This window comes from Ursus americanus, chromosome 15 (genome assembly GCF_024610735.1).
Source record: "Ursus americanus isolate L20-20 chromosome 15, mUrsAme1.1.p, whole genome shotgun sequence".
NCBI classification, from domain to species: Eukaryota; Metazoa; Chordata; class Mammalia; order Carnivora; family Ursidae; genus Ursus; species Ursus americanus.
This window is the reverse complement of record NC_142141.1, coordinates 55,546,468-55,572,567: the sequence shown is the minus strand read 5'-3', so window position 1 is coordinate 55,572,567 and position 26,100 is coordinate 55,546,468. Positions and strand designations below refer to the sequence as shown.

Genomic DNA, 26,100 nt, shown 5'->3' with positions numbered 1-26,100 from the left:
ATGAAAATTATTTTCTTTTCTACATCTCACGTGTTCTTTACAAGCTATTACCTTCATGTTTGCTAACATTCAAGGCGCATGCTGTTAACCAGGTCAGTTATCTTACATTCTACCTTGCCTCTGCACTCCCCAGCATGTTGTAACAACACAAGACTCTTCTCTTTGCAGGGAAACCCTTTCATAGCCAAAGTATAAGAACTACATAAAAGATCCCCCCATTTCTCATTTCATCTGACAGTGCTATTTTCTTCTAAATTGTAAAAATCAGAGTTCTCGCATTTTCATTTTTGCTGATGATATCTGGGTCCCAAAGAGAACAACTTCAGTATTTTTTCCCTACTTGTGGGAAAAGGATCACAAGTTTGGTTCAGTTGTCATTTTGTGTACAAATGTATAAATTCTCCATTTTCATGACAGTCATATCATGACTGACACAGATTTTCAAGCTCTGCTAGTCAGTGGTAAATAGAATGTTGAGCACTTTTACAGACTTGCTTTAAGAGGAAGGGGGAGCAAGCAAACTTTGGAATTCATTAGCTATACACTAAAGCCCTACCCTATTTCTCAGTTAAAACAGCAAGCTTTAATGATAAAATTCTCTCATTCTTATGACCTCTGTGTGAGAAACTTATCAAAATCTCCAGAATGCACGAAAACATGGTATTAATATCATATGTCATTGAGCCAGTGAAGTGTAGTAACATTTACTCTAGGAAATTAGCACCACAATCCCTCACCCAGATAACCTGTACTAAATCGAGGTAAATCCCATCATTTGTTTTCAAAGTAAAGTATAACCCAGACACCTTTTAAGTTAGATATGAAAAAATATGTCTGTGCTGGTGACTAAGTAGATACTTTCAAACAAATTCGAAAATATTATAAATTATCTAATCCCAAAGGGGTTTGCACAAGTGGAAAACAAAGTATTTTTAACCTCTTACACTATTCATGGCTTGATCTTCTATTTCGGTAATTTGGACATAATTTTCCTACAGAACTGTTAAGTCTTTACCCATTTAGGAACAAAGGTTTCCACATTGTTAAATCATTCTGATAGAAACCTATGTTCTACTGAGTTTCAAACACTCGATAGACATTAGCTATTAGCCTATTGTTGTATCTAGTTCTCCAGCTTCACGAATACACCCTTTACCCTGAAGCCTCAATTTTCACTTCCTAACCCCCTTCTTATGGCTCTGGCTCTAAGAATACATAACTCAACCAAAAATCCTCAAAGTTTCGCAGGGAAAAAATGCGGCCAAAGCACCTCAGCACTTGGGATTAGCTAACTGAACAGACTTTGGGTTTTACTAGAATCACTAGCACACTGAGTTTCCAATCCACGAACATTAGCAAGAAAAGCAATCAAGATCATCAAAGCCAAATGCTGGCTCTCCGTCAGGTATGTTTTTGCTTCCACAATGGTCCTAAGGGAGCATTCTTGATAAAAAATTAAACAGACCAAATCTTAAAGTATATAAATTCTCCATTTTTATAACAGCCATATCATGAATAACATTATATAAAATATTTAACTCAGTGCTATTCCTATAGAGAAACAGAAGACAAGACAGGCAAGAGTTTGCTCTTTCTATTTCCCTGAAAGAATAGAAAGACTATGTCATGTGTATAATGATATATTTATAAATATATGGATTTATGAATTTATAGATTGCATATATAACCTTTCAACAAGGTAACTCGAATTACAAATGCATTTCATAGGGAAGAATCCATTTAAAGGTCTAAAAGGTTAACATTTCATCACAGAGCTAAAATCAATATAATCATATTCCTTCAACAAACTATGTGTGTATGTGTGTGTACATACATACACACATATATATGTTAAAATGTAAATGAAGACTTAAACAAAATAGAAAGATAACTTCGCATGGAAAGTGAAGCTGAGAGAAATAGTCCTGATTTGAATAAAAGGTGATCTGAAAAACACACCATATATTCATGAGCTTTTAATAATGCTATGGTTTTGGGGCGCCTGGGTGGCACAACGGTTAAGCGTCTGCCTTCGGCTCAGGGCGTGATCCCAGTGTTATGGGATCGAGCCCCACATCAGGCTCCTCCACTATGAGCCTGCTTCTTCCTCTCCCACTCCCCCTGCTGTGTTCCCTCTCTCGCTGGCTGTCTCTATCTCTGTTAAATAAATAAATAAAAATCTTAAAAAAAAAAAATAATGCTATGATTTGAACGAGCGTTCAAAGCTAGCATTGTTTTACTTCACACTTTTTCCATTTTAACTGGCAATGAGTTACAAACATTTCTAAAGTTTATTATGGTGTCTCACAGTTAACTTTTACAAGTAATCTGAATTATCACCATAAATCAAGCATGAAAGAAATAAGCCATATTTAACATGCTGGTATTTTACTCAGAAAACTTGCTGAAATAGCTTTGTAGTTTTGATAGTTAATCCTCAGAATCCTTTGGAACTTGTATCTAAACATTCATATTATCTGCAAATAACTTTTAAATGTTTCCTCTTCTTTTCTAATCCCTTGCTTCTTTTCTCTTTTCCTGTCTTATTGTGATATCTGAGGTCTAAGAAGTGGTGAGAGCAAAGATTCTTTTGTTTTTGTGATTAAAATGGTACTATAAACCTAGGATTTCAGTATTATTTAAGGTTAAGAATGTTCCCTAATTCTTAGTTTACTAAAGATTGTTAATTATGACCTAGTTTTGAAATGTGATTTTTTTTTTAAAGATTTATTTATTTATTTGACAGAGAGAGACAGCCAGCGAGAGAGGGAACACAAGCAGGGGAAGTGGGAGAGGAAGAAGCAGGCTCATAGCGGAGGAGCCTGATGTGGGGCTCGATCCCATAACGCCGGGATCACGCCCTGAGCCAAAGGCAGACGCTTAACCGCTGTGCCACCCAGGCGCCCCTGAAATGTGATATTTTTTAAACACTGATTGAAATGATCACTGGTCTCTCCTCCATCAGTTAATATTGGGAATTACAGGAATTGCAGGCTGGCTCCTCCCCTGTGCCCTCAGAATCACCCCTCTGCCTTCCTGACTCTGTCCAGCACCGCCGTGCCCTGCAGGCAGTGTTCTCTGCAGCTGAGTTCAGCCATTGGGAGGCCCTGCCAAGAGGCTGAATGGAAGGAAGGAGGGAAGAGACAGAATATCACTTCCTTGCTCTTGTCTCCAGCAGCCTCTCTGACAGAGGCTACATCGCCTCCATGGCTCTACGTCCTGCTGGATAGTCCTCTCCCTCTGGGAAATCAGGCCTTGGATCCTGGTGGCACTGCCTTCTCCTCTCCCTCAAGGCCACTATTTCTCAATCTCAGAACTACTGACCTTTTGGGGCCAGGTAGTTCTTTGTTATGTCCTGTGCCTTGCAGAATGCTTAGCAGCATCCCTGGCCTCTACATACACACAGAGGCACACACAAAGAAACAGAAATTTTGGAAACAGTAAGAGACACTCAAAAATGCAATTACATTTTTTCTGAATTTTCATTTTATACTTGAAAAACTACATCGATGTGTATTAATAAACGTGGTATAACAGAGTTATAAAAACTATTATAAATATTACATATTTTCCTCAGTTCTCTTCCCTAAAGAATTTCCTCTCTGTCTTCTGTGTTCTCTCTCCACACCACTACGCCTATTTCTTGTAAAAGGTTGCTCATTTGTCTCGGGGATGAGCTCCCCCGAGAAAAGGTCAGGTCCAAGGAGGGCAGGATTCACTGCAACCCAAGAAACAGAAGGAATTTGTACTTCTGTTTACTTCCCATCTTCAGGATAGAGCGATGCTTCGAGAAGACAGAAGCAGCAAATGTTTGGCAGTGTTCTACCACCCAGATCTCAAATAGTACCATTCCACCAGAAAACTCCTCCGACGCTTGAGAATCTGCAAAAGTGACTAGAACTTATTTGCAGAACCCTGAGCTGAAGCCTGCAGCCTGAAAACCACTGACCAGGACATTCGGTGTCTACATCTTTCCCAAATTCTTATTTCATAAGAGCCAGAGCAGTCCGCTCCGTGTGAGCCCCTGCCCAACACTGAGCCTCCCGTGGTCCTCCTCAAATTTTCTCAGACCCCGACAGAGAACCCCAGCCCACGGGAGCCCGAAGCCAGTGCACGTGGCAGCACACTTCCGCAAGGTGTGAGCAGAGATGGGGCCCCCTGGGAGTTTCGCCACGAGCCTGGATGCCTCAAATTAATAACATTTTTCGGTCCTGTCTTCGCAATTACACTGGAAGCTTTTTCCAGGGCTCCTCAAGGCCTCCTCCCTCTTTGATTGCCTCTGCCAGCTCCAGCCACCCGGCCCCGCCGAGCTGCCCGCCCAGCAGCCTGCGGTTTCCATGGAGACGGTGCCGCACACCGAGGGGAGCGCCAGACGTGAGCCAAGTGGAGCTGCGGAACCTGACCACACCGCCGCCGACTCCTGGGGTCCGCGGGACAGACAGACGCGTCAGCAAGGGCAGGAGGGCCCGGGGAAATGACCGGGCGGCAGTACACAACAGAAAACAAACGGAGATGAGAACGAGAGACATTTGAAACTGGCAACTGTCTCCGATGTTCCCACCAAAATGAAATGTAAAAATCAGGTCTGCAAGTTTATTTTTAAAAAACTATATATACATACATTTGCATATACATACATATATATGTGCATGTGCATATGTATGTGTAGATAGGAAAAGTTTGATCTGTCTTCTCTTAACATCTGGGAATAGCATTTCCAGAAAAGTTCATTTTTGTGGAAATACTGAAAAACAGCAAGGCCACTTTGGAGTGTGCTACCTTCTCATTTGAACACATTATCATAACATTTATCCCCAATCATGACTCATGCCCTATTCTGTGCCATTAATGAGACTTTGACATTTTTTTTCTTCCTTTAATACAAATCCCTCAGTTCCTATTTTATGTACAAGAATTCTGAAGCAGGGGCGCCTGGGTGGCTCAGTCGTGAAGTGTCTGCCTTCGGCTCGGGTCATGATCCCAGGGTCCTGGGATGGAGCCCCACATCAGGCTCCCTGCTCAGCGGGAAGCCTGCTTCTCCCTCTCCCACTCCACCTGCTTGTGTTCCCTTTCTCGCTGTCTCTGTCAAATAAATAAAATCTTTAAAAAAAAGAAAAAAAAAAGAATTCTGAAGCAAAACTTGTTTCACCAATAAAAGCTGTAGGCTCATGAATAACTCCTAAAATTGAAGTATTTCTAAGCTGTCCAACTCTCCTTCAAATACTCGGCCGATAATTTTTTCTATGCTGTATTTAGGGCTGTTCACCAATATCCCGATTCTCCCTGTCCTCAGGGCATATGGTAGGACTGGCTTCCCTCATTGCTGAAACTTGAGCATGTCCACATAACTCACTCTGCCTGATGATATAGAACTGAGTGACAGATGACTCAATTTTCCACTCCCCTTTCCCTACCTCTATGATCATGGAAGAATTCACCAAGACGCCGGATCCATTGGCCTGGGTCCCGGAGTACCCAGGATTATACAAGCCTCCATTCTCACCTTTCACCAACCCTTGCTGAAGATGTACCAACTTTTACTCTTTTTAAGCTGCTGAAATTTGGGTGCTATCTGTTAAAGCAGCATAACTGACTTTATCCTGATGAATACACAATCTCCTTATGCAATCATAAAAATTTTAATACATTATGCTCATCTGTATGAGGTGTCTAGGGGATTATGACAGATTCTCTCTTCAAGGTCATGGTCTGACAAGTTAGCAGGTGATTACTATAAAGGACAAAATATGAAATATTCCATAGTGAATGAAAACAAAAGTTCTATAAGAGTTCACTTTGGGGTAAAGTTTAGACTAAAAGGCTTAGCACAGGAAAGTGGATTTAAGATAGTGACCTTGAGGGGTACCTGGGTGGCTCAGTCAATTAAGCAACCAACTCCTGATTTCAGCTCAGGTCATGATCTCAGGGTTGTGAGATCCAGCCTCATGTCAGGCTCTGCACTGAGCATGGAGCCTGCTTAGGATTCTTTCTCTCCCTCTCCTTCTGCCCCTCCCCACCAACTCGTGTGTGCACTCTCTCTTGCACGCTCTCACAGAAAGAAAGAAAGAAAGAAAGAAAGAAAGAAAGAAAGAAAGAAAGAAAGAAAGAAAGAAAAAGATAGTGACGTTGAAGAATTAGCAAACCCAAAAGAAGACCTTCTATCACAAGGAAAGTGTTGGGAGTCTGAAACATATATTAAAGACTCAAGAACTATGATAATTATTATAGTTAATATTACTAAAGCAAGAGAATTGCAAGTCTTATCATGACCAACAGATTCCGCATGGGTAGGTCCAGCTGAATCTGAACAGCAGAAAAACAACAGGGTTTTTTAGTATAAGTGTGTCCCATGCAATATTTAGGATATACTTATACTGAAAACAAAACAAAACAAAACTACTGATTATCTGCAATCTGTATTTTACTAGGCACCCTGTATTTTCACTTGGTAAATCTGGCAACTCTAACTCTAGGTAAATAGGTACATCCTAGAGATTGTGTACGTTGGGTAAAATGACCAGGGACAGGCATTTAAGTTATCACTAAGACAATTCATAAAATGAATACTAATTATATTTGTTCCTGGTTTTGTAAATGGAAGGAAGCAAAGATTCCCTATTAAAATATTTGTTAAAATATCTTCATTTGTTAAAATATTTTCAAAACAAATGATGACAATGCCCTTAGCTCCTATAAAAGCCATAAACTAAACAAAATACATTAAGCAAGAAATTTTGCCAATTTGTGTTACCCATATCACATGACTGTAAGCCGTTATCAAATAAAAAGTTTTCTTTTTTATTTTTTCTGTAATTTTGAGAAATTCCCTCACCTTAACCATAAATCCACAACATAGATGATAAAAAATATTTTGTGATTTACTATTTCATAGTTAATAAATCAATCTGAATAACAATTTCAAAATATTAGGACATCGTCCAAGCCTATTAAAATCAAAAAAATCATTCTTTACTGAAATCTTTGAGCAGGCATTTTAAAAACTTACAGTGTTAAAAATTAGATTTGAAAAACAACCATTTTGTTTTAGGATCATTTTAGGTTTACAAAAAAATTGCAAAGACAGTAGGAAGAATTCCCATATACCATCCACACCTGATTTCCCCTATTATGATTATCTTACATTAGTATATTTGTTACAACTAATTAGCCAGTATTGATACATTATTATTAACGAAAGCCTATACTTTATTCAGATTTACTTAATTTTTCCCTAACATCCTTTTACTATTCCAGGATCCCATCCGGGACACCATACCAAGTTTAGTCTAATGTCTCCCTGGGCTCCTCCTGGCTCTGACCATTGTCTCAGATTTTCCCTGTTTTTGATGACCTTGAAAGTTCTAAAGAAAACTGAACTAGATATTTTGTACAATGTCCCTCATTTGGGATTTGCCTGATGTTTCTCACATGATTAGACTGGGACTGTAGGTTTTAGGAATGAAGTCACAAACATCAAGAGCCATTTTCAAGCCATCATACCAAGTGTATAAGATGGATTTTTTTAATTGACAATTTTTATAAATTGCTTACTTATATTCTTGGAAACTAAATTATATTTTAATGCCCTCAATTTAGTATTACCAGCATATCCAGTTTGAAGTAAACATTTGGACAAGACTCAGGAGCTTCAATTATATAAATCAACGGCATTTTTACATGAATTCTAACATAATTTAGAATGATCATATGACATTTTAAAGTTCAAGAACAAAAAATCATTGAAACTTCGAAAAGAGTCTCATGAAAATATTAGAACATTAACTTATGTTATAAAAAAATAAATCCTATATAGCTTAAAATCCAAAACTACAAGCTTAGAGCTAGCCTGAACAAAACAACAACCAAAATAAAAACAACAAGAACAACAAAAAACCCAGAGGAGGTACAATCGCTGATGAAGATAACAGTAACTGTCTAAGGCAGAAAGTGACAGCCTGTATCCCACTCCCCAGGGCCAAACACACCCGCTGACGGTTCTGTAAATTTCTCCGGGATTTAAGTTAATTCTTTCCAGCCCTGCCAACTTTAATCCAATCAGTGGTTTCCCCTATGACCCAAGTGTTGGCACATCTCCCCTAGTACTTGAAAACACAAGAGAATTTGAATCTCTTATTTGTTATTAACCTACTAAATGGTGAATGGCAGAGGAAAAAAGTATACATGTTATTTTGCAATTATTAATTAGCTCCTCAATTAAGGAGATTAATGGTTAGGTTTAAATTGCCATTTTTGGAGGTCAAAGAAAGTTGCACATCAGCAATTTCACATGGTTCTACCCAATACTCTCAAGGATATGGCAATGTAGGCCTGGACTTCCCAGGATGACTCATAAATAAAACCCTTCTCAAGGCGTGTAAACAATCAGGTGAAGGTACCATTTCTCTCCCTGAATAAGACTCAAAACGAAAAGCTGAAATTATTAGCATGCTGAATGTCCACAGGTAAACATGTAAGAAGGAGCCGGAATGCCACTTCCACTGAGCTCCAGAGGAGACCAGTATCTAGGCAAGCACGCAGATGACACCTTTTTGGTTACAAACCCCCAAACTGCTCTCCAAGGCTAAACCGTGTCAGTTACTTTCAGACATGATTTACAGACAGATTCAAAAGCTAAACGTGCAGACATAAGTAGCCAATACAATAAGAAACAACTGAATCCATATTTTTGCTTAAGTGGGTAGCAACAATTTAAACATTAAAAAAAAAAACTTTAAAATACTCTTGTTAGTTAAGAGGAACCTCCTCAATCTGATGACCCTACTTTAATAACTTTAAGCTAATTTTCTATGTGGAGGCTTTATATTTTCAAAATTATAATTTGACTAAAGGCATAGCTAATTTAAATAAAAAGGGGATTTTGTGGTAGCAGGGTCCAAACATGAGACACGAAAGTTTATAAAAGTAAAAACTTATTTTTCTGTTAATAACTCCAAGGTACAGACATTTCCTATATGAGATGAAATAAGAGTAAATACGCAATTATGAAATTATCACTCTTGAAGTCACATAAATTGGCTTCTGATATTTTAATATGTAGCAGCTTTAAAAAATTCATATTCATGACATTTTAACATGTATTCTTTAGTAAAAAAGTCATAAAATTTCCAACATATATCATTCAAGGGCTTATGCCAAGAGTAACATTTAGATAATGTCTTCATAATTTAATTTACTTTTCTCTCAGTTGACAATATTCCAAATCATAGGTAGTATCTTCAATTTACATATAATGGGGAATGTAATATAAATTCACCCTGAGAAAATACATCTACTTTTAAAGATTTTATTTATTTGAAAAAAAAGAGAGAGACAGTGAGAGAGAGAGAGAGAGAGAGCATGAGCAGGGGGGAGAGGGAGAAGCAGGCTCCCCACTGAGCTGAGAGGCTGACGTGGGACTGGATTGCAGGATCCCAGGACCATGACCTGAATCAAGGCAGACGCTTAACCGACTGAGCCACCCAGGCACCACAAGAAAACAAATCTACTTCTGATAATCATATATGATCATTTTTCCCATTTTTGCCTACATTCATCAATACTTTCCCCTAAGATAATGTCTTGACAAACGAATATCCTGATAGTTCTCCTCTATCTAAACATTTCCGTGTTTCATATTCTCTGCTTTAAGATGAATATTGTTCCATGAAAAAGTAAATGTCCTCCTGCCACAAAATTCCTGGCATATTTATATTCCATTTACTAGGAGATAATCTGCCTTTGAAAAACAGAGAAAGCCAGGAAATCATATGACAGCTGACCTGGTAGGTGAAAGCATTGTATTAGATCCGCACATGGAAACACATCAGCTCTTCCTAACTAATCATCATATTGGTCTCTGACATTCATTCAGTGATAGATGATCTGTCTTCTCTCTTGTCTTCCCATTTCAACATCTATCCGTGATATGATTCAATGATTATTGCATATTAAAAATTTACCCTGCATAAGATATCTACTTGAAGCCAGGTAGGCATTAATCCTGGTGAGTTCCTACTTTTACTAGATCAGTACAGGATGAATTTCAAAGTCTTTTTAATGACCAACCTTCAAAGAGGTTTCATTCTAATAGGGGAAGACGGGAAAATAAACTTGCAAACTGATAAATAAATGAGATGATTTCCTATTCTCTTACATGTTGGGAAGAAAATAAAACAGGGTAAGTATTAGGTGAGAAACTTGAGAGAGGATCAGCTTTAGAGAGATGTGTACTACAGACAGCAAGATAGCCCAAGGGGCTGTCGCCCAATAAACCAGTGGGAGAGGATGTAGGTGAGTTACTATAGGAAGGAGTTGAACTTTTTTCTGTGTATCATTGCCAGGGTTCTAAGCAAAAAGGCAAGATGCGAGTGGATACAGAGGGAGCTCTCCGGCTGCTGTGGAGATGAACTTCATTTATGTATTTTTTTAAAAGACTGTATTTATTTATTTGAGAGAGAGCATAAGCAGGGGGAGCGGGAGGCAAAGGGAGAGGGAGAAGCAGACTCCCCGTTCAACAGGGAGCCCAACAGGATTGATCCCAGGACCCCGGGATCATGACCTGAGCTGAAGGCAGATGCTTAACCGACTGAGCCACTCAGGTGACCATGGTGATGTACTTCAAAGAAGCACAGGAAAGGCAGGGTGGCCAGCCAGCGGCCTGCTACAGAAATCTTGGTGAGAGGTGATAGGGGCTGGGATCAGCATTTTTTTTTTTTTAAGATTTTTATTTATTTATTCGACAGAGATAGAGACAGCCAGCGAGAGAGGGAACACAAGCAGGGGGAGTGGGAGAGGAAGAAGCAGGCTCATAGTGGAGGAGCCCGACGTGGGGCTCGATCCCACAACGCCGGGAATCACGCCCTGAGCCGAAGGCAGATGCCTAACCGCTGTGCCACCCAGGCGCCCCTGGGATCAGCATTTTTAAGAGTGAAGATGATAAAAGTGAAAGGTTCAACCAAGGTGAGGACCATCCATGTAATTTTTTAAAATATTATAAAAAAGACTTTTGGAATGCCGTATGTTAGTAAATATGCAAATTTGTATCCAGGTATTCTATCTAGCATACTGTTCCATGTGTCACATTCTGTAATTTATAAATCAAAGAAAAACACTTAAAGTGAACTAAAAAAAAATCCTTTACCAGACTTTAAATAATGACCCCGATTAACAGTCAGTGATTCCCATTCACTTAGAGACTATTTCATTATCAAACACCCCAAATCTACCATCAGAGGTGGTCCTTCCTGGGCACTGGGACCTTGCTGGTTTTACCCTGTGGTCACTGTTACGGATAGAAAGTTTGGGTCCCCACAAAATGCATATGTTGAAGGCCTACTCTTTTAACGTGATGATATTTAGAGCTGGGGCTTTGGAGGTAATTGAGTTAGATTAGGTCATGACATGAGTCCTCCTGGAGGGATTAGAGATCTTATGAGAAGAGGAAGACAGAAAGATACATGCACAAGGAAATGCCATGTGAAGACCCAGAAAGACAGCGGTCATCTACAAGCCAGGAAGAGAGCTCTCACAGGAACCGAATCAGCAGGCATCTTGAGCTTGGGCTTCCAGCCTCCAGGAGCGTGAGAAATAAATGTGTATTGTTTAAGCCCTTCAGTTCACGGTATTTTGTTATGGCAGCCTGGGCAAAGACTGCCTGTGTAGTCTTTTCATTTAGTGAAGTCCTTCCCCCATCACATCAGACAAGCCATTGGACATTTTCCCTAACTTCTATGATGGAGAGGAACGTGGCATGTTCTTACATTTGTACTTAGGTAATATGTACGCCATGGTGCATACTCAGGGCTGCAGAGCAGCCTACAGACCCGCTGTCAAAATGTTCCACCATCTCCTCCTGCTGCACCACAAGCAGCTTCACGAATTCGGACATCACGATATCCTCTGTAATACCGTACACGTCTGCGTATCACAACACCCGAAACCTCACACTGCATCTGAATTTTTTAGCTTAATATGCACGTGCAGCTTAGCTTCTTAACATGATGACGGCACACTTTTTCCACGCGCGACCAGAATCAGTGCCAAGGGTTGGGCGCCACCTGCATACACCAGGATGACCCACCTGCCTGCACTGTCCTGCCTCATAATGCACGGAGAAGCAGTCCTACCTTTTCCCAAACACCTAATGATACCCATCTTCAAAGATTCATGAGCGGTAAACACATGGGTAACAGGGAAAACTATGAAGCAGAAACACTGAAATTACGCCTACAGTATACAGGCAGCCTTTTAATGTAAATCATGGGCATACATATTGAAAACTAATCAGGTACACCAAACAGGAAACAGCGTTATCCCTCACAGTCCACAAAGCGATTCGCTCTAAAAAGTAAGAAGAAGAACAAGCAAGGGCACCAAACATAGCTGTGTAAGCATGAAGAACGGTGAAAGAAACTGAAAATAACTGAGTTCAAAAGCATCTTCTTCGGGTCGAGCTAAAAAAAAAATAAAAAATAAAAACTCTCCTGGCCACCAAATCCTGAATCTGCCACATCTCAATTAGCTCACATGGTAAAAAACTGCAAGGAACAGCATGTATACTCAAACTCCAATGAATGTCACCTAAGGAGCTTCGGAGAACAAGCAAAAAATGACAAAATCTACTATTGGTTCCAAAATCTGTTACATTGTTTTCAAAATTCTCAGCCATACTTTCAAAAGATAAAATATGGGGAAGCACTTGTAATGACTAACATGCTACAAAGCTCAAAGGAATAGCTTTGCTTATATTTCCTCCCACACCCTGTTCAACGCAAGATAGCACTTCATCAGGCTGTCACCCTGCTCTCTCCCACTTGCAGCGCTCACCTGCCATTCTGGAGGTATAACCACTGGTAGAAAATGCATATTCTGACAAGCCACCGGGAAGCCACATAAACTCGTATTATTTCACTGTGAAAATGTAAAGTATTTATGTTTGGTACTGAAAGATCTTGAGTCTTAGTCGCAATTACAGAATGCATTTTAACAGAGTTGGCACACAGAAGGGAGGGAAGGATTTCAGAGAAGTGACAGGAAATCAGGGGGTGTGGCAACCTGAGCTCGAAATCCAAGTCGGAACAGGGCAGATGCAGCATCAGCTCTTCAACCGGAGAAAATGGCTCATCCCCTCCAAGGTGGGGGGCGGGGGCGATCGTCTGGCCCTGGAGGAGCCTGCCATTTGCTACTCTTTAAAACATATTGCTTCTTCGCGATTCATACTCAGCCCAGTTTGTTGACTGAAAGGATTCATCAATGACCAGCTGGCCAGCCCATCAAAACATCCTGTTGCCAAAACTAGTTTAAGCTTCCTGCTCCCTCTCACTTCTTAAAATCTCCACACTTCTTCTCAGGCGTTACTAACCCCTTACCCCTCTATCAGAGTCACCAGAACACAGTCTTCTGTCTCCACCATCCATATTTGTGGACCAAGGAGGGATGTCACCTAAGAGTCACTTTCCCCAAGGGTCAGGTTCCTCTTGCCCCAAATCCTCTTGCCCCTCAGGGGTTCACATGTACAAGCTACGAGCACCCCATGAACCTCTCAACTGCTACAACAAGAAACACAGAATAATTGTACAATTCATTACACAGCCTGCCCTAAGCTAAATTAAAAAAAAAAAATAGAACTGTCTCTGAAATTGCTATAAGCACAAGCAATACCATGATTAACATCTCTGCTTGAGTCCCTAAAACTTTATTCCTCACTGTGTAACACACTCACTGAGGGGATACGAACTTCCCTTCTGCACTTCCTTCAAAAGTTTTGAGAATAGGGAACAAATTAAAGCTTTTTTCATAACTTTACACACGATTTCTTCCTATTGGCAGCCTACAGTTAGAGTGATAAGAATTCTCTGAAATTTTGTTCAAAAGTATTTAAGGAAATATGCTCAAAAAATGGAAGCCAGCTACAGTTCACACTTCTAAAACTGTTCTGATAAAGCCTTCCAGGCGCCAGACTCGGCAGCCCACCAGGAGAAAAAATAATATTCTGGGGACATTTCTACAGACTTCAATCCCAGAGGAACAATAGGGCTTCATTTTTACTACTCTTTTAAGCAGCACATATCTGTGCAAAAAAAAAAGAGAGAGAACTTTTTTTGAGCCAATTTGGTATGACACAATTTTTGAAGTGGTATAAGGAAATAATAGGAATTACTTCCAGTGATGGATAAAAGAGAACTCCTCCTCTAAGAGATACCCAATGGCATGGAATGTAGCAGTATCTTTACAACCATTAGGGGATTGAGCATTTCATAACCATATTAATAATGGAGGTCAGAGATTTAGTTTTACAGACAAGAAAATCTTTTGACTCCAGCTTATCAAAAAAACAAAACAAAACAAAACAAAACAAAAAACCTTGCTTTTGAAGCACACCACAAATTTCAGGGAATCTATTTTATACTTAAATGCCTGTTACGACAATGCTTCCCAAAGAATTTTTACATTTATTATCATATCACAATCACAAAAATACTGTAAATGTTGATTGATCCTAACAAGCAAATGACAAAACAGGTCCAGGTACAAGGTCACAAGAGAAAGCAAATGATTTCGTGATTTGGATCCCAGAATTCAGAATCCTAATTCAGTGTTCCCTCCAGAATGCCACAGTGCCCAGTACCCAAAATGCAACCAAACAAGCCCTCGTTCATGAACCAGTTTTGACAATGAAAACAAGAATGTACACATGGTCCATAATGATTAACGGAGTATTTACTATGCACCAATTATTGTCCTAGGATTTAAGGATCAATGATAAAAAGACAGATGACCAGTATGGAGTGGGGGTGGAGAGATGCATGGTCCCATGTGATCCATGGACCAGAGACATAGGTACACGATGTACCTAGGGGGTACACATAGGATATGATATAGAAATATATGTATGGGGGCACCTGGGTGGCTCAGTCAGTTAACCATCTGACTCTTGATTTCGGCTCAGGTCATAATCTCAGTGTCCTGAGATGAAGCCCTGCATGGAGCTCTGTGCTGAGTGGGGAATGTGCTTGAGAATTCTCTCTCTCTCTTCTCCCTCTGTCCCTCCCCCTGTGCTCTCTCTCTTCTCTCTCTCTAAAATAAATAATCTTTTTAAAAAAGAAATATATATATATATATATATATCTATATTGGATCTGTGAAACAGAAAATCATATATTTGCCTAAGAATGACATCCTAACTTACTCTTCCCAAACAACTTGAAACATACTTCCTCGAGGCCACACGGAGGCTGACTATAGTACACGCACAGAGCTTCCACCTGTGAGCCCCAGAGTGTGGCAAACAGCTGGCCTGTCACACATAGGTCCCTGAGCCTGTGCAGGTGTATAATTATGTTTCATGTGGAGAAAGCAAAGGCCAAAATAAGATATGTCATCTTCATGACTTAACAGTAGAAGTAGCTAAGGTGTTTGAGGTTCACAAATACACTACGTTCTCTGCTATGTAGGTAAGATCCATAGTTTCTCTTTTTTTTTTTTTTTTTTAAGATTTATTTATTTTAGAGAGAAAGGGCATGCACATGTGCAAGTGGGGTAAGGGGCAGAGGTGGAGGGAGAGGGAAAGAATCTCAAGCAGACTCCATGCTAAAAACGGAGCCTGACACGGGGCTCAATATCGCCACCCTGAAATCATGACCTGAGCTGAAACCAAGAGTCGGAGGCTTACCTGACTGAGCCCTTCCCAGGCACTCCAAGATCCACAGTCTCTTAATCCACCTTCAAAACAACCTGAAAACACAGGAATTATCTCCCCTTTATCAATATTGACACTCAATAGTAACTTACCCACTTGCTAAAAAAAAAAAAAAAAAAAAAAGGAAAAGTTGAGATATGAACTCAATCAAGTCAGGATACAACTATTAAATACTCCCACCACCATTTGCTCCATTGCCATATTTACTACTGAGACACAGAAAATCAGGGAACAAAAGAATGCTCCCTTAAAGAAGGCCCTCCCTCCCCCCAGGAAAAAGGAATACATTTAACTATAAGCTTTAGAATTATGTTTTAAAAATAAGAATAAAATGAGAAATAAACTGATCAAGCATAGCAAAGGGTAATATAACTACCTTAGACAAATAATAGAAATCAAAAAGAAATGAGGCATAAACCAACTGAGAAACAGGCAGAAGATACAAAGAGACAATTCACAAAAGAATTATGAGTGCATTATAAACTTATGTAATATTTAACCTCAGCCATATTCACGGAGAAGAAAATTAAATCACAGGAAAACACAACTTTCCCCCTAACTGGAATGGAATGCCTGGGTTTTGTCTTTTTTTTAATTATAATACCCAGTTGTTGAAATCACTGGGAAATTGGTACACTCCTCTCTTTCGGAAAGAAATGTAAATTATGTAACCTCTCTGCAGGACAAACTGACAACATTATCAACAGCCTTGAAAACATCCAGGTCTATGAAGTAATCTACAGAAAATAGTCTGATGAAAACTACTTAGCTTTAATTACAGCATCATATATCCCACCTAAAAATGAAAATGCCATCAATCTCCCAAAATAGGAAGTTATTTAAGTAAATGATGTTACATAAAGGTATGGAAAACAGACACTAAAAATGAATACAAATTATATGAAAAAAGCCACTTTACATGTTAAACAGTAACAAAACAGAATATGAGGTATCTTCTAAATTTAAAAAAATGTATATGGCTTAGCATTTCTACTAAAAATAGAGTCATTTCTGAGACTTGAGATCATGCATGAACTTTAGCTTCCTTTCATCATTCCTGTATTTTCAAATTTTTAATGATCGTGCATTACTTTTGAAAACAAAAAAAGAATAAAACATTATTCAGGAAAGAGAAAATATTTCACTAATATGCTGTGCAGTTCTCAAGAAGACACCAACTTGCTAAACCTACTCAATACATCTCTTAAATTTAAAAACAGAGAAAATCTAGCTGTAGCACTGAATAGGATATATACAATATACACTCAAAGGATGTATGTTGTTAATTTCAGTCAGGCATTCAGCTAATTTAAGTAATGAAATTTATCCCAAAGCAAAAATATAATATTCTTCTCAAAATTTAGAGGCATGCTTTTTTTTCTGTGTAATGTTGTATCACGTAACACACAATTATGTATTTGGTGGGCAGATAATACACAAAGAGCAAAACACTTGAAACCTTGTCATTAACACTATGTTCTTGTGTTTGTATGGGTGCGTGTATGGGTATGTGTGCTGGGTATCATATTCAATATAGTTTTCTGCTTAACCTTTGTAACCTCCAGTATCATGAACACTTCCTACTTTCTTGGAAGAGATAAGTCCTAACTGTATGTTCCTTTGGATAGAGATGTCATAATATATTTATGCACTATGGTGGACTTAACGTTATTTCGCCTTTGCAACCCAACTCAAACCAAACAGCCTGATCTACACACTACAAGTCCCAGGCTTCCTGCACCACCTTCCATGACCTGGGTAAACATGACATGATTTCTACTGTCTCAGACTTTTCAGATGATGCCCATTTCACCTTTCTGCTTTTCTGGAGCTCTTCTCCACCTCCTTATCCAGTGACTCAAAAAAACAAAAACAAAAACAAAAAAACTCCAAAGAAACAAAAAACAAACAAACAAACAAAAACACACCAGAGTCAGCACCAGTGAGGACTGTGTTAGAGACAAGAGATGAATTTTGGCTTTTCTGTATTTGGAAGACTTGGTTTGCTGCCAAAGAAGTTGCTCTTCCTGGAAATTAAATTATTGCATTTCTGAAGGTAATGACTGCTAGCTTACTCTAATGTTTGAGAGTCCAAACAAAATATTTGAGAGAGAAGAATGAAATTTATTTTAAGAAGTGAGCTTTTTTAAGGTTGAGCAGTCATGCTCGGAGTCAAATAAAACATCACGTTTACTTAGAAATTCACTTTTTTCTTCTTTCTTGACTGTGTCCATTTTTGCTCCTATTCAAAGTTAAAACATTAAATGCCAACCAACCTCTAATTATCTACACTGAGGTAGAAAGTGCTGTAGATAACAGCTTGCACGGATCATTATTTATATATGGTTTGGGAAGTCAGATTATGACACTGTCCCTTTTATGCCCAATTCTCACCACTTACAAGGCCATCCAATTATTGGCAGTCAATGTCTAACGTAGAGAGTAGGGAGGCAACACGGAGAATGAGTTATTTTAAAGTTGGCAATACATAAATCAGCTGAATTTCATGGACCACACTCTCTATAAATCAGCCAGGGCATTAGACACTCCCCTGATAATTCCTGATATAGTGTCAAAATACCATAAAATATTTAAAGAGCTCAACTTCTAAGCAAAATACTGTGGAAGCTATTATATCCAGAATTCTACAGCCAACATTCTTTATAAACCACGTCAATGAGGAACACTTCTTGCCTACTTCTGATATTTTTCCAGGTAAAGGGAACTTAATTCATGTAGCACTTTGGCCTCTCTTCAACCCTTCGCTTTCTCTGATTCTGAAAAATAAAGGAAACATCTTGGCTAGTTCCTTCCTTCTTCCTCCAGAGATCTACCTTCCTGCAGAAAGGCAAGGCTAGGCTCTAGAGCTTAGAGACAGCTCTGTCCCTGTGGGGAGAGAGGAAGGGAGAAGGCCAAGGTCCTGGGATGTCATCTGGCATGACATCAAGCTACATCTAATCAATATTATTTCACCCATGGTGGCTGCTTCTTTACTTTTTTTTTTTTTTTTTCAAAATACCAACTTTTTTCAGAAACTATAAGGGTTCTGGGATGATATTTATTGTGTTTCCTAAGGACACCAAAAATCCACATTTTGGCACATTTTATAGTTTAATATAAATGTATGCCTTTTTTGTGATTTATGTTGTTGCATATTTAAAGGAAGAAAGATTATAATAAGCACTGTAAGATTACTTGAAACCTCCAAAACCAGAATAAGCTATATAAAACATGTGTACAAAATGCATTTTTCTTAATTTATACCTATGTATCAGTTTTCTAAAGACAGCTGTGATAATCGCATCTATTAAGCAAAAAAATGTTATTAATGAGAAAACTCTAGCCCTTACCTATGCAGGATAAATGTATTAGCTAATTTCAATGACAGAATTAAACAAATTAAGCATCCCATTTAGTAATACGTTATCATGCAAAATTTGTAGAAATTTTGACACTTATATTTATTTAACCAAACATAATTGGCTCACCACTTACTTTGAGCCAAAAAACAGAAAGGTCTTTTATTATAACATGTATTTTACTCTGGTGACTTATAATTGGCAGTTCCCACAACAACACATAAATTTGAATATAAATAACCGTATTTATTGTCAAAATGTTTTTCTGACTTAAGATAAATTAGTCTCTTGTTACACAGGTCACATTCTGTAACATATTCTAAGATATATCCAAACACTATTTTTGTAAAAATTATGTTGCTAAAGATCACGGTTCTCCTTTGTAGGAGCTGGGCATGACCAAACCCGGAGGAGCTGGGCACCTGACCGAAGGTACTCAGAGTGAGGTAACAAGTGAAAATCACCATTTATTGTCAAAAAGGTACCAGTGCACACACTTTTATTTCAAAAAGTTGATTTTAATGGAGGGATTGGGTCTTCTCTTTACATAATAAATTTAGCCTTTTAAGGTTTCTTTTTTGTTACAATGATATTACGATGGGATTCACGCCCTGTGGTTCCCAACAGAGCACATGTTTTAAAATGTGACCTCATCAAAAGGGAAGTCATGTTTCTTCCACTGTCTATAATATTCTTTGTATGAATCTTGTAGAAAATGTGATATTAATCAGGTGAATAACACTAATAGAGAATATCAAAGTTTTATAATTTCTGACTCTGATTAGAATCTTTTCAATATTTTTGAGATTTTATTTATTTATTTGAGAAAGAGAGAGAGTGAGCAAGAGAGAGAAAGAGCACAAGCTGGGGGGAGAAGCAGAGGGAGAGGAGGGAGAAGCAGGCTCCCTGTTGAGTAGGGAGCCCAGTGCAGGGCTCGATGTGGGGCTCAATGCGGGGCTCCATCCTAGGACCATGGGATCATGACATGACCCAAAGGCAGACACTTAACCGACTGAGCCACCCAGGTGCCCCTAGAATCTTTTTTTTTTTTTAATAATGGTGCTGAGAGATATAATTTACTTCTCTTTTAGCTTAACTAATATATATTTTAATATGTAAAGGACTGGTATGTTGCAGACTAGAAAACCTGATATACTTTATATGCAAATCTACATAATAAAGTAATATTACACTAGGAGTAGGGAGAGAATATATCCATTACTAGCCTTTGTTAGAGAGGGTGGAGGCCTATATAACATATTTAGTAATACATAAATGAAGCATAAGTATCCCTCTTAATATGCAGATATGTATCTCCTGTGTTTGTATAAATGTTTATAATTTACAAGCCATTTATGCTCTTAGTTACTTTATCCTGAAATCAATCTCTTCAGATGTTCTGTCCTTTCCTTTTGTACCCATTGTACAGCTGGAAAAAAAAAACTGAGCGAAATTCTAAGTATCATATAAATGGCCAAGGACACAGCTACAAAGAGACAGAGCTGGGATCCACCCAAAGCTAGCACTCTCTCCACATCTCTATCTACACCTACGCAAAGGAGAATCCCAAATAGCATTACACTATAATATAAACATATTTAATTATTTAGGCATGCATTTTACATATAATATACAGGATATGTATTACACACACACATACACACACACACACACACATATTCATTATAGGTCGGAGCCCAACTGTTTCCTCTAGAAATATATTTCTGACATGAAATGACAATAACATAATAGTAAGTTTCAATAGATGTAATTCATTTTACAGATAACTTTTCAGGAACCTCACCAAGGGATACATGCGAATATGTGTCTAAGATGAAAAGCTTCTAGGAAGTACTGTTTGCAATTTGTCAGAAACTAATTGATATAGAGTGTAACTCCAATATCCTAATATAGCTGAGACGTTTCCTACAAATCAATTAACTGTGATATGGACCTTGAGATCATACTTAACAGCTATGTGATCAAAAGATAAACAACTGGAAGGGTCATCACTACACATTTTTGTTATGAGTCTTAATATTTTTAATGGACTAAAAGCACAGTGTGATAAAATATTTCTGTGAATTTCCTGTGTTAGAGGTACTGTTTGTGAACATAATTAGATTCATGAAACCCAACCAGGCAGTGTATTAATCAGGGGGCTAGACTGGGGGCGCCTGGGTGGCACAGCGGTTAAGCGTCTGCCTTCGGCTCAGGGCGTGATCCCGGCGTTATGGAATCGAGCCCCACATCAGGCTCCTCCACTATGAGCCTGCTTCTTCCTCTCCCACTCCCCCTGCTTGTGTTCCCTCTCCTGCTGGCTGTCTCTGTCTCTGTTGAATAAATAAATAAATAAATAAATCTTTAAAAAAAAAATCAGGGGGCTAGACTGGCAGACAATGTGATAGAAACTATTTATCTATGACACATTTAATATTTTACATTAATACAAAAAGCTGTTGCTTTGGCATATAATCAGATAAACCTGAAGCCAGCAACAAGTATCGTGAACTGTTCCCACTCAAAGTAACTTTTCGCCCACATCCACATAACACTTATCACAAAGCCATCAAAGTCCTGAGAACACCTTTGGAATATGGATGATGAAAGCCATCATGGAAGCCAATCAAAGAATGTGGCTGGAAAACGTATTTCTGACCTGTGAATCAGCCAGCAAAGACCCCTTGTACCACACCTTCCATAGCAGTCCTGAATTTAAAAATATCTGCCTGACTTCTCTTGGTATTCATGCTCTCAATGCTCATTCAGAGGTAATTCACTCTCTGAATTCAGTGGTCCACTTTAAATCTCTCAACTATGTGGCATCTTCTAAAATAAAAATCTTTATTAAAAAAAAACACCTTTCAGGAAGAGTAGACTAGCCTCACTAATTCCCCACTACAGAAGTAAAAATAATGTTCCTACAGAGAAACAATCATAAATGGGTGTTCAAATCTTCTGTGGCTAGAAAAAGAAAAGGAAAAAAAACATTTTTGGCAGTTCACAATGCAACAGTTCCCACTTTAGTCCAACTGGCTTGTTACAACGAGATACAATGGTCCATACAAAGAATACCTGACTTTATGGACAAATTATAATAAATGGTTTTAAATGTAGTTTTACTGTTTTCCTACATAAGGAAAACCTGATGAAATTACTCTAGAGAACTCACCAACAATCCCACATAAATGCATACCTATAAAAGAGAACTTTGATAAAGCACCACGGGAAGTAACAAGTTCTATAATATTTTCAGGAGAGCACTGCATTTTCAATTATATGTCAAAAGTAATGTTATATTTGAGAATACGATAACTTCATTTTTAATTTCAAAGGTCATTATGAAAGTGACATTATCCTTAGAAATTATTTAACAAAACTATAAATTGCATTTTCCAACTAATTTCATTTGAATTTCATTTTCTCCCTGATGAACCATTTCACTGGGAGAAAAACTTGGCTTGTGTTCTCCTGTGGAAGATGTGAAGTTGATGGAAATATCGTAATTTGACAGTGCATGACTTTTATTACAAACAATGAAAACATTAGTGACATCTATAATGATTAGGTTGTACAACTACACAAACATTCACCAAATTAAATAACTCCTTTCCGCAAGACTATGACAATTTTATTAGAGCAACAACCTCATGTACTTACTACAATTGCCATTCAATCAGGTACTATCACTTTCAATCCACAATATAACACAAAACTCACATATACAACCCATATAGTTTTGCTCATGCTCTTCGGCTGCTCTCTGCGCTCACACATAAGCACAGAACAATAACTACTCGTCCTTTAAGAGTCATGTTTAAAACCGAACAGTAGACTCAAAAGGGAGAAAAAAGAGAAAGGAACATCTACCTCACTTATTGATTCTTTTTCAAAGAAATTTTATATTAAAACAATGCAGGGAGCACAACAGTGTGTTCAAAGCACTCTTGGAAAGTTTTCTAATTGTGAATAAGGTGCAACTAACACAATACAGGTAGAGTTAATCACACTGTTCGGTTAACTCAAGCCCTAGAGAGCTTGCTAGTCTTCCTGCAACGCTGAGACTTGTTACTTGTGTAATTACAGGCCCCCCAAATTTCACCATCTAACTCCAAATGCAAGCATCTTCATTCAAGTCCTGAGATCCTGTGACCCGCAGAGCCGTAACGATGCCACTCACCATTTCCCCCGAAACATTAAAAATGGATTCTGCATATGGCAAAGAATTTAGGGCAGTTTAGAGCATCCAGTCCCTATTTGAGGATGCCTGTTCATTCTCACAGCATGAGCCCCCAAAATCATGCACAGGTTCATCCCTGTAATTCTACATGAGTCATATCAAACACTTCTCCATGGGATTTTAGAAGTGGTGCAGCTTGAAAGCCTTTTAATCCTGTAGGTGAATTACTAACTGCAAAAAGATGAACTGGACTACCACCGGACGCCAAGCTTCTGATGGAAAGATGCACAATGAGAGAACTCTTGGGTAGTTTGACCACCTCCCTATTTTCATGGAAGTCGTTGCAGAAAATTGCAAGCATCTTAAAATATTGGTCACATAGTTCCAAAAAGTGAAAAATCGATGCATGTCAGGCCCGACAGTATGCTTACAACATATTCCTTTTCTACACCAACCTATTTGCTTGATAACATTAGGCATGCATGTTAACAACACCTTTCAGGGCCAAAGCAAATCAGATCAGTTCAACCAAAGCACACAAGGGGAACAAAACATCTTGGAACCACAACCTGCCCCTCTTTTTCCGTATTTCCACACCCTTCACTTCCCCTCCATTTACATCTCAACACAACTTTAGACATTTTGGAAGTAGCTGTTCTTTGTTGGAAACACACACACACACACACACATACACACACACATATACACACCCCCCAAAAATCGCTAAGACTGTTTTCCTACCACACGACCAGGGAGGCTGCACCACCTCTCCAGTGATTTAATTCTGAACGTAGTGGCTCGAAGCAGCTGAGCAGCAATCGATGAAAACACATTACACACCATAATAAGAGGAAGGTCGGCGAAAAAGAAAAGCAGCTTTGCTTTCAGCCATTAATTACCCATCACCCAAATATCGCATCGCAATCTCCCACACACATGCACAGCGTTCCAAACCTGGGTTTCAGGAGGCGCTTTCCAGAGCCTCGCTATCTATTGTCAGGACGCAGAAGCCCCCGAAACCTGTGAATCGAGCTGAAAAGGCTTCCTCTGAAACCGCTAAATATAGACCAAAGGGGCTCTGGGTCTGGCAAGCAGCGGGAGACAGAAGAAACGGCCATGGACGCATATGACTAAGTATTTCCATTTTCTTCTAGCCAAACATCGTAATGACATTGAACATAAGGGCAAAAGACTAGAGGAAAGTCCTCCCCACCCCCACCCCGTCTTCTCTGTATATTAGGGACGTCATGAAGGCAACGGGTATGTTCTTGAAGGTGGCGGGGAGCAGTATTGTTGGTGTTGCCCTATATACGCTTCCTCCGGGGAAGAGGGGTGGCAGGGAGGGGGAGCACGCAAGAAGCCACTTGCTAACCGCTCCAAGAAAGGCACTAACCCGGTCCCCATTCCAAGCAGAGCTGTCTTCCGAGAGGGGACGGGGCGCGATCGCGGTCCTCCCCCGGCTGGCAGGACCGCGCAGTAGCCGCCAGCCGGCCGGGAGCAGAGGACCAACCCCCACCGGCGGCGAGGAGGAGGAGGACGAGGAGGACAGCGCCGACGAGGAGGATGCGCCTGGCCCCAGCAGCCCAGCGAAAGCAACTCACCCAACGGCGCGGCGCCCGACTGCTTCCTGGAGAACATGCACCCGCTACCAGCGACAGCTCCTCAGTCCGGGAAAAGGCGTGCGCGCCGCCGCCCGGCTTCAGGGCAAGGTCCTGACCTTGTCCAACTGCAGCATCTTCCGCTTTTGTTGTCTGAGCGCGGCCGCGGGACAGGCGATGCTGGCGGGGAGCACGGGCGAGCGCCGCGGGGGAGAGGCGGCTCCCGACGCGAGTGCGCGGTGCCCGGCCTGGCGGCCCCTCCGAGCGCGGCGAGCGCAGCGCCCCCTGCCCGGCTCCGCGGGCTCCGCGGGCTCCACGGGCTCCACGGGCTCCGGGCTCCTCCAGGCTCCTCGGGGCTCCGGGCGCCGCCGCCGCCGCCGCCGCCGCGCCCGCCGCTCCGCTCGGCCGGCTGCCGCCGCGGGCGCGAGCCTGGGGCCGCCGCGGCGCCCGGCGCCGAGCGCTCGCGTGCTGCGCCCCGCGCGCGGCCCGCGCCACCTGTGCCGCCGCCGCCGCCGCCGCCGCCGCCGAAGGCGAGGCTCCTCCCGCGGCGCGCGGCAGCCTCAGCCTCCACCTATGCCTCAGCGGCCGGCTCGGGCGCCCGGCTAGTGAGGAAGCGTCCGCCCCGCCGCCCAAACCTGCCCTGGGTGCCGAGCATGCCCAGTGCCGCCGCAACCGCGCGGCGCTTCGCCGTGCGCATTCCACTTCTCCTGGTTTTCGCGGCAGCAGCAGCAGCAGGGGAGAGGGGAGGAGGCCGCGGGTTGGGAGAGGGCCGAGCATCCTTGGGAACGCACTGCCTGGCCTCGAGATGGGTGGATGCTCGCAACCAGGCAAACCTGGAAGGGACCCGGGAAAGGCCTGGAACCCCGGGTTGGGCCGGTTCCTTCGTTCACATGCAAGAAGCTGACAGTTTATTGTGATGGGGCAGATGTCAGCCTGCAAACAAAGGGGCAGGGGTGGAGGGGGTTCTAGAACAGCTTGGGTGTGCGTTGGGGGGAGCAGGGGGCAGGCTGAATGTGCAGGCTACTGGGTGGAGGTGGATGGTCTGAAATCCTGTAGTTCTAGAGAGGGGAAGGCAGGACACCCATCTGCGATCTTCCCTACAGCGCCAGTCCAGTTTTGGTCACCTCCAGTACTTAGATTAAACATGTTTTCCGCAAATGAAGAGGCTTTCTTCTTAAAGTTCCTCTGGTTTTTAATCTGGAATGTATGTAAACTTACTGCAAGAAGGACCTTTATCCAGTCTGGAACTTGGATAGACGACAAGTT

General features: G+C 40.6%; 1 protein-coding gene across 1 annotated transcript in view; it reads right to left on the bottom strand.

The window, feature by feature from the left end:
* Nucleotides 1–25,080, bottom strand: part of CTNND2 (catenin delta 2) — an 886,309-nt gene extending 861,229 nt beyond the window's left edge. Inside the window, exon 1 of the mRNA XM_087867974.1 lies at nucleotides 24,838–25,080. Coding sequence (XP_087724100.1) covers nucleotides 24,838–24,874 — 37 coding nt within the window. The 5' untranslated portion in view covers nucleotides 24,875–25,080. The remainder of the gene's footprint in view (nucleotides 1–24,837) is intronic.
* Between the last annotated feature and the right edge of the window lie 1,020 nt (nucleotides 25,081–26,100).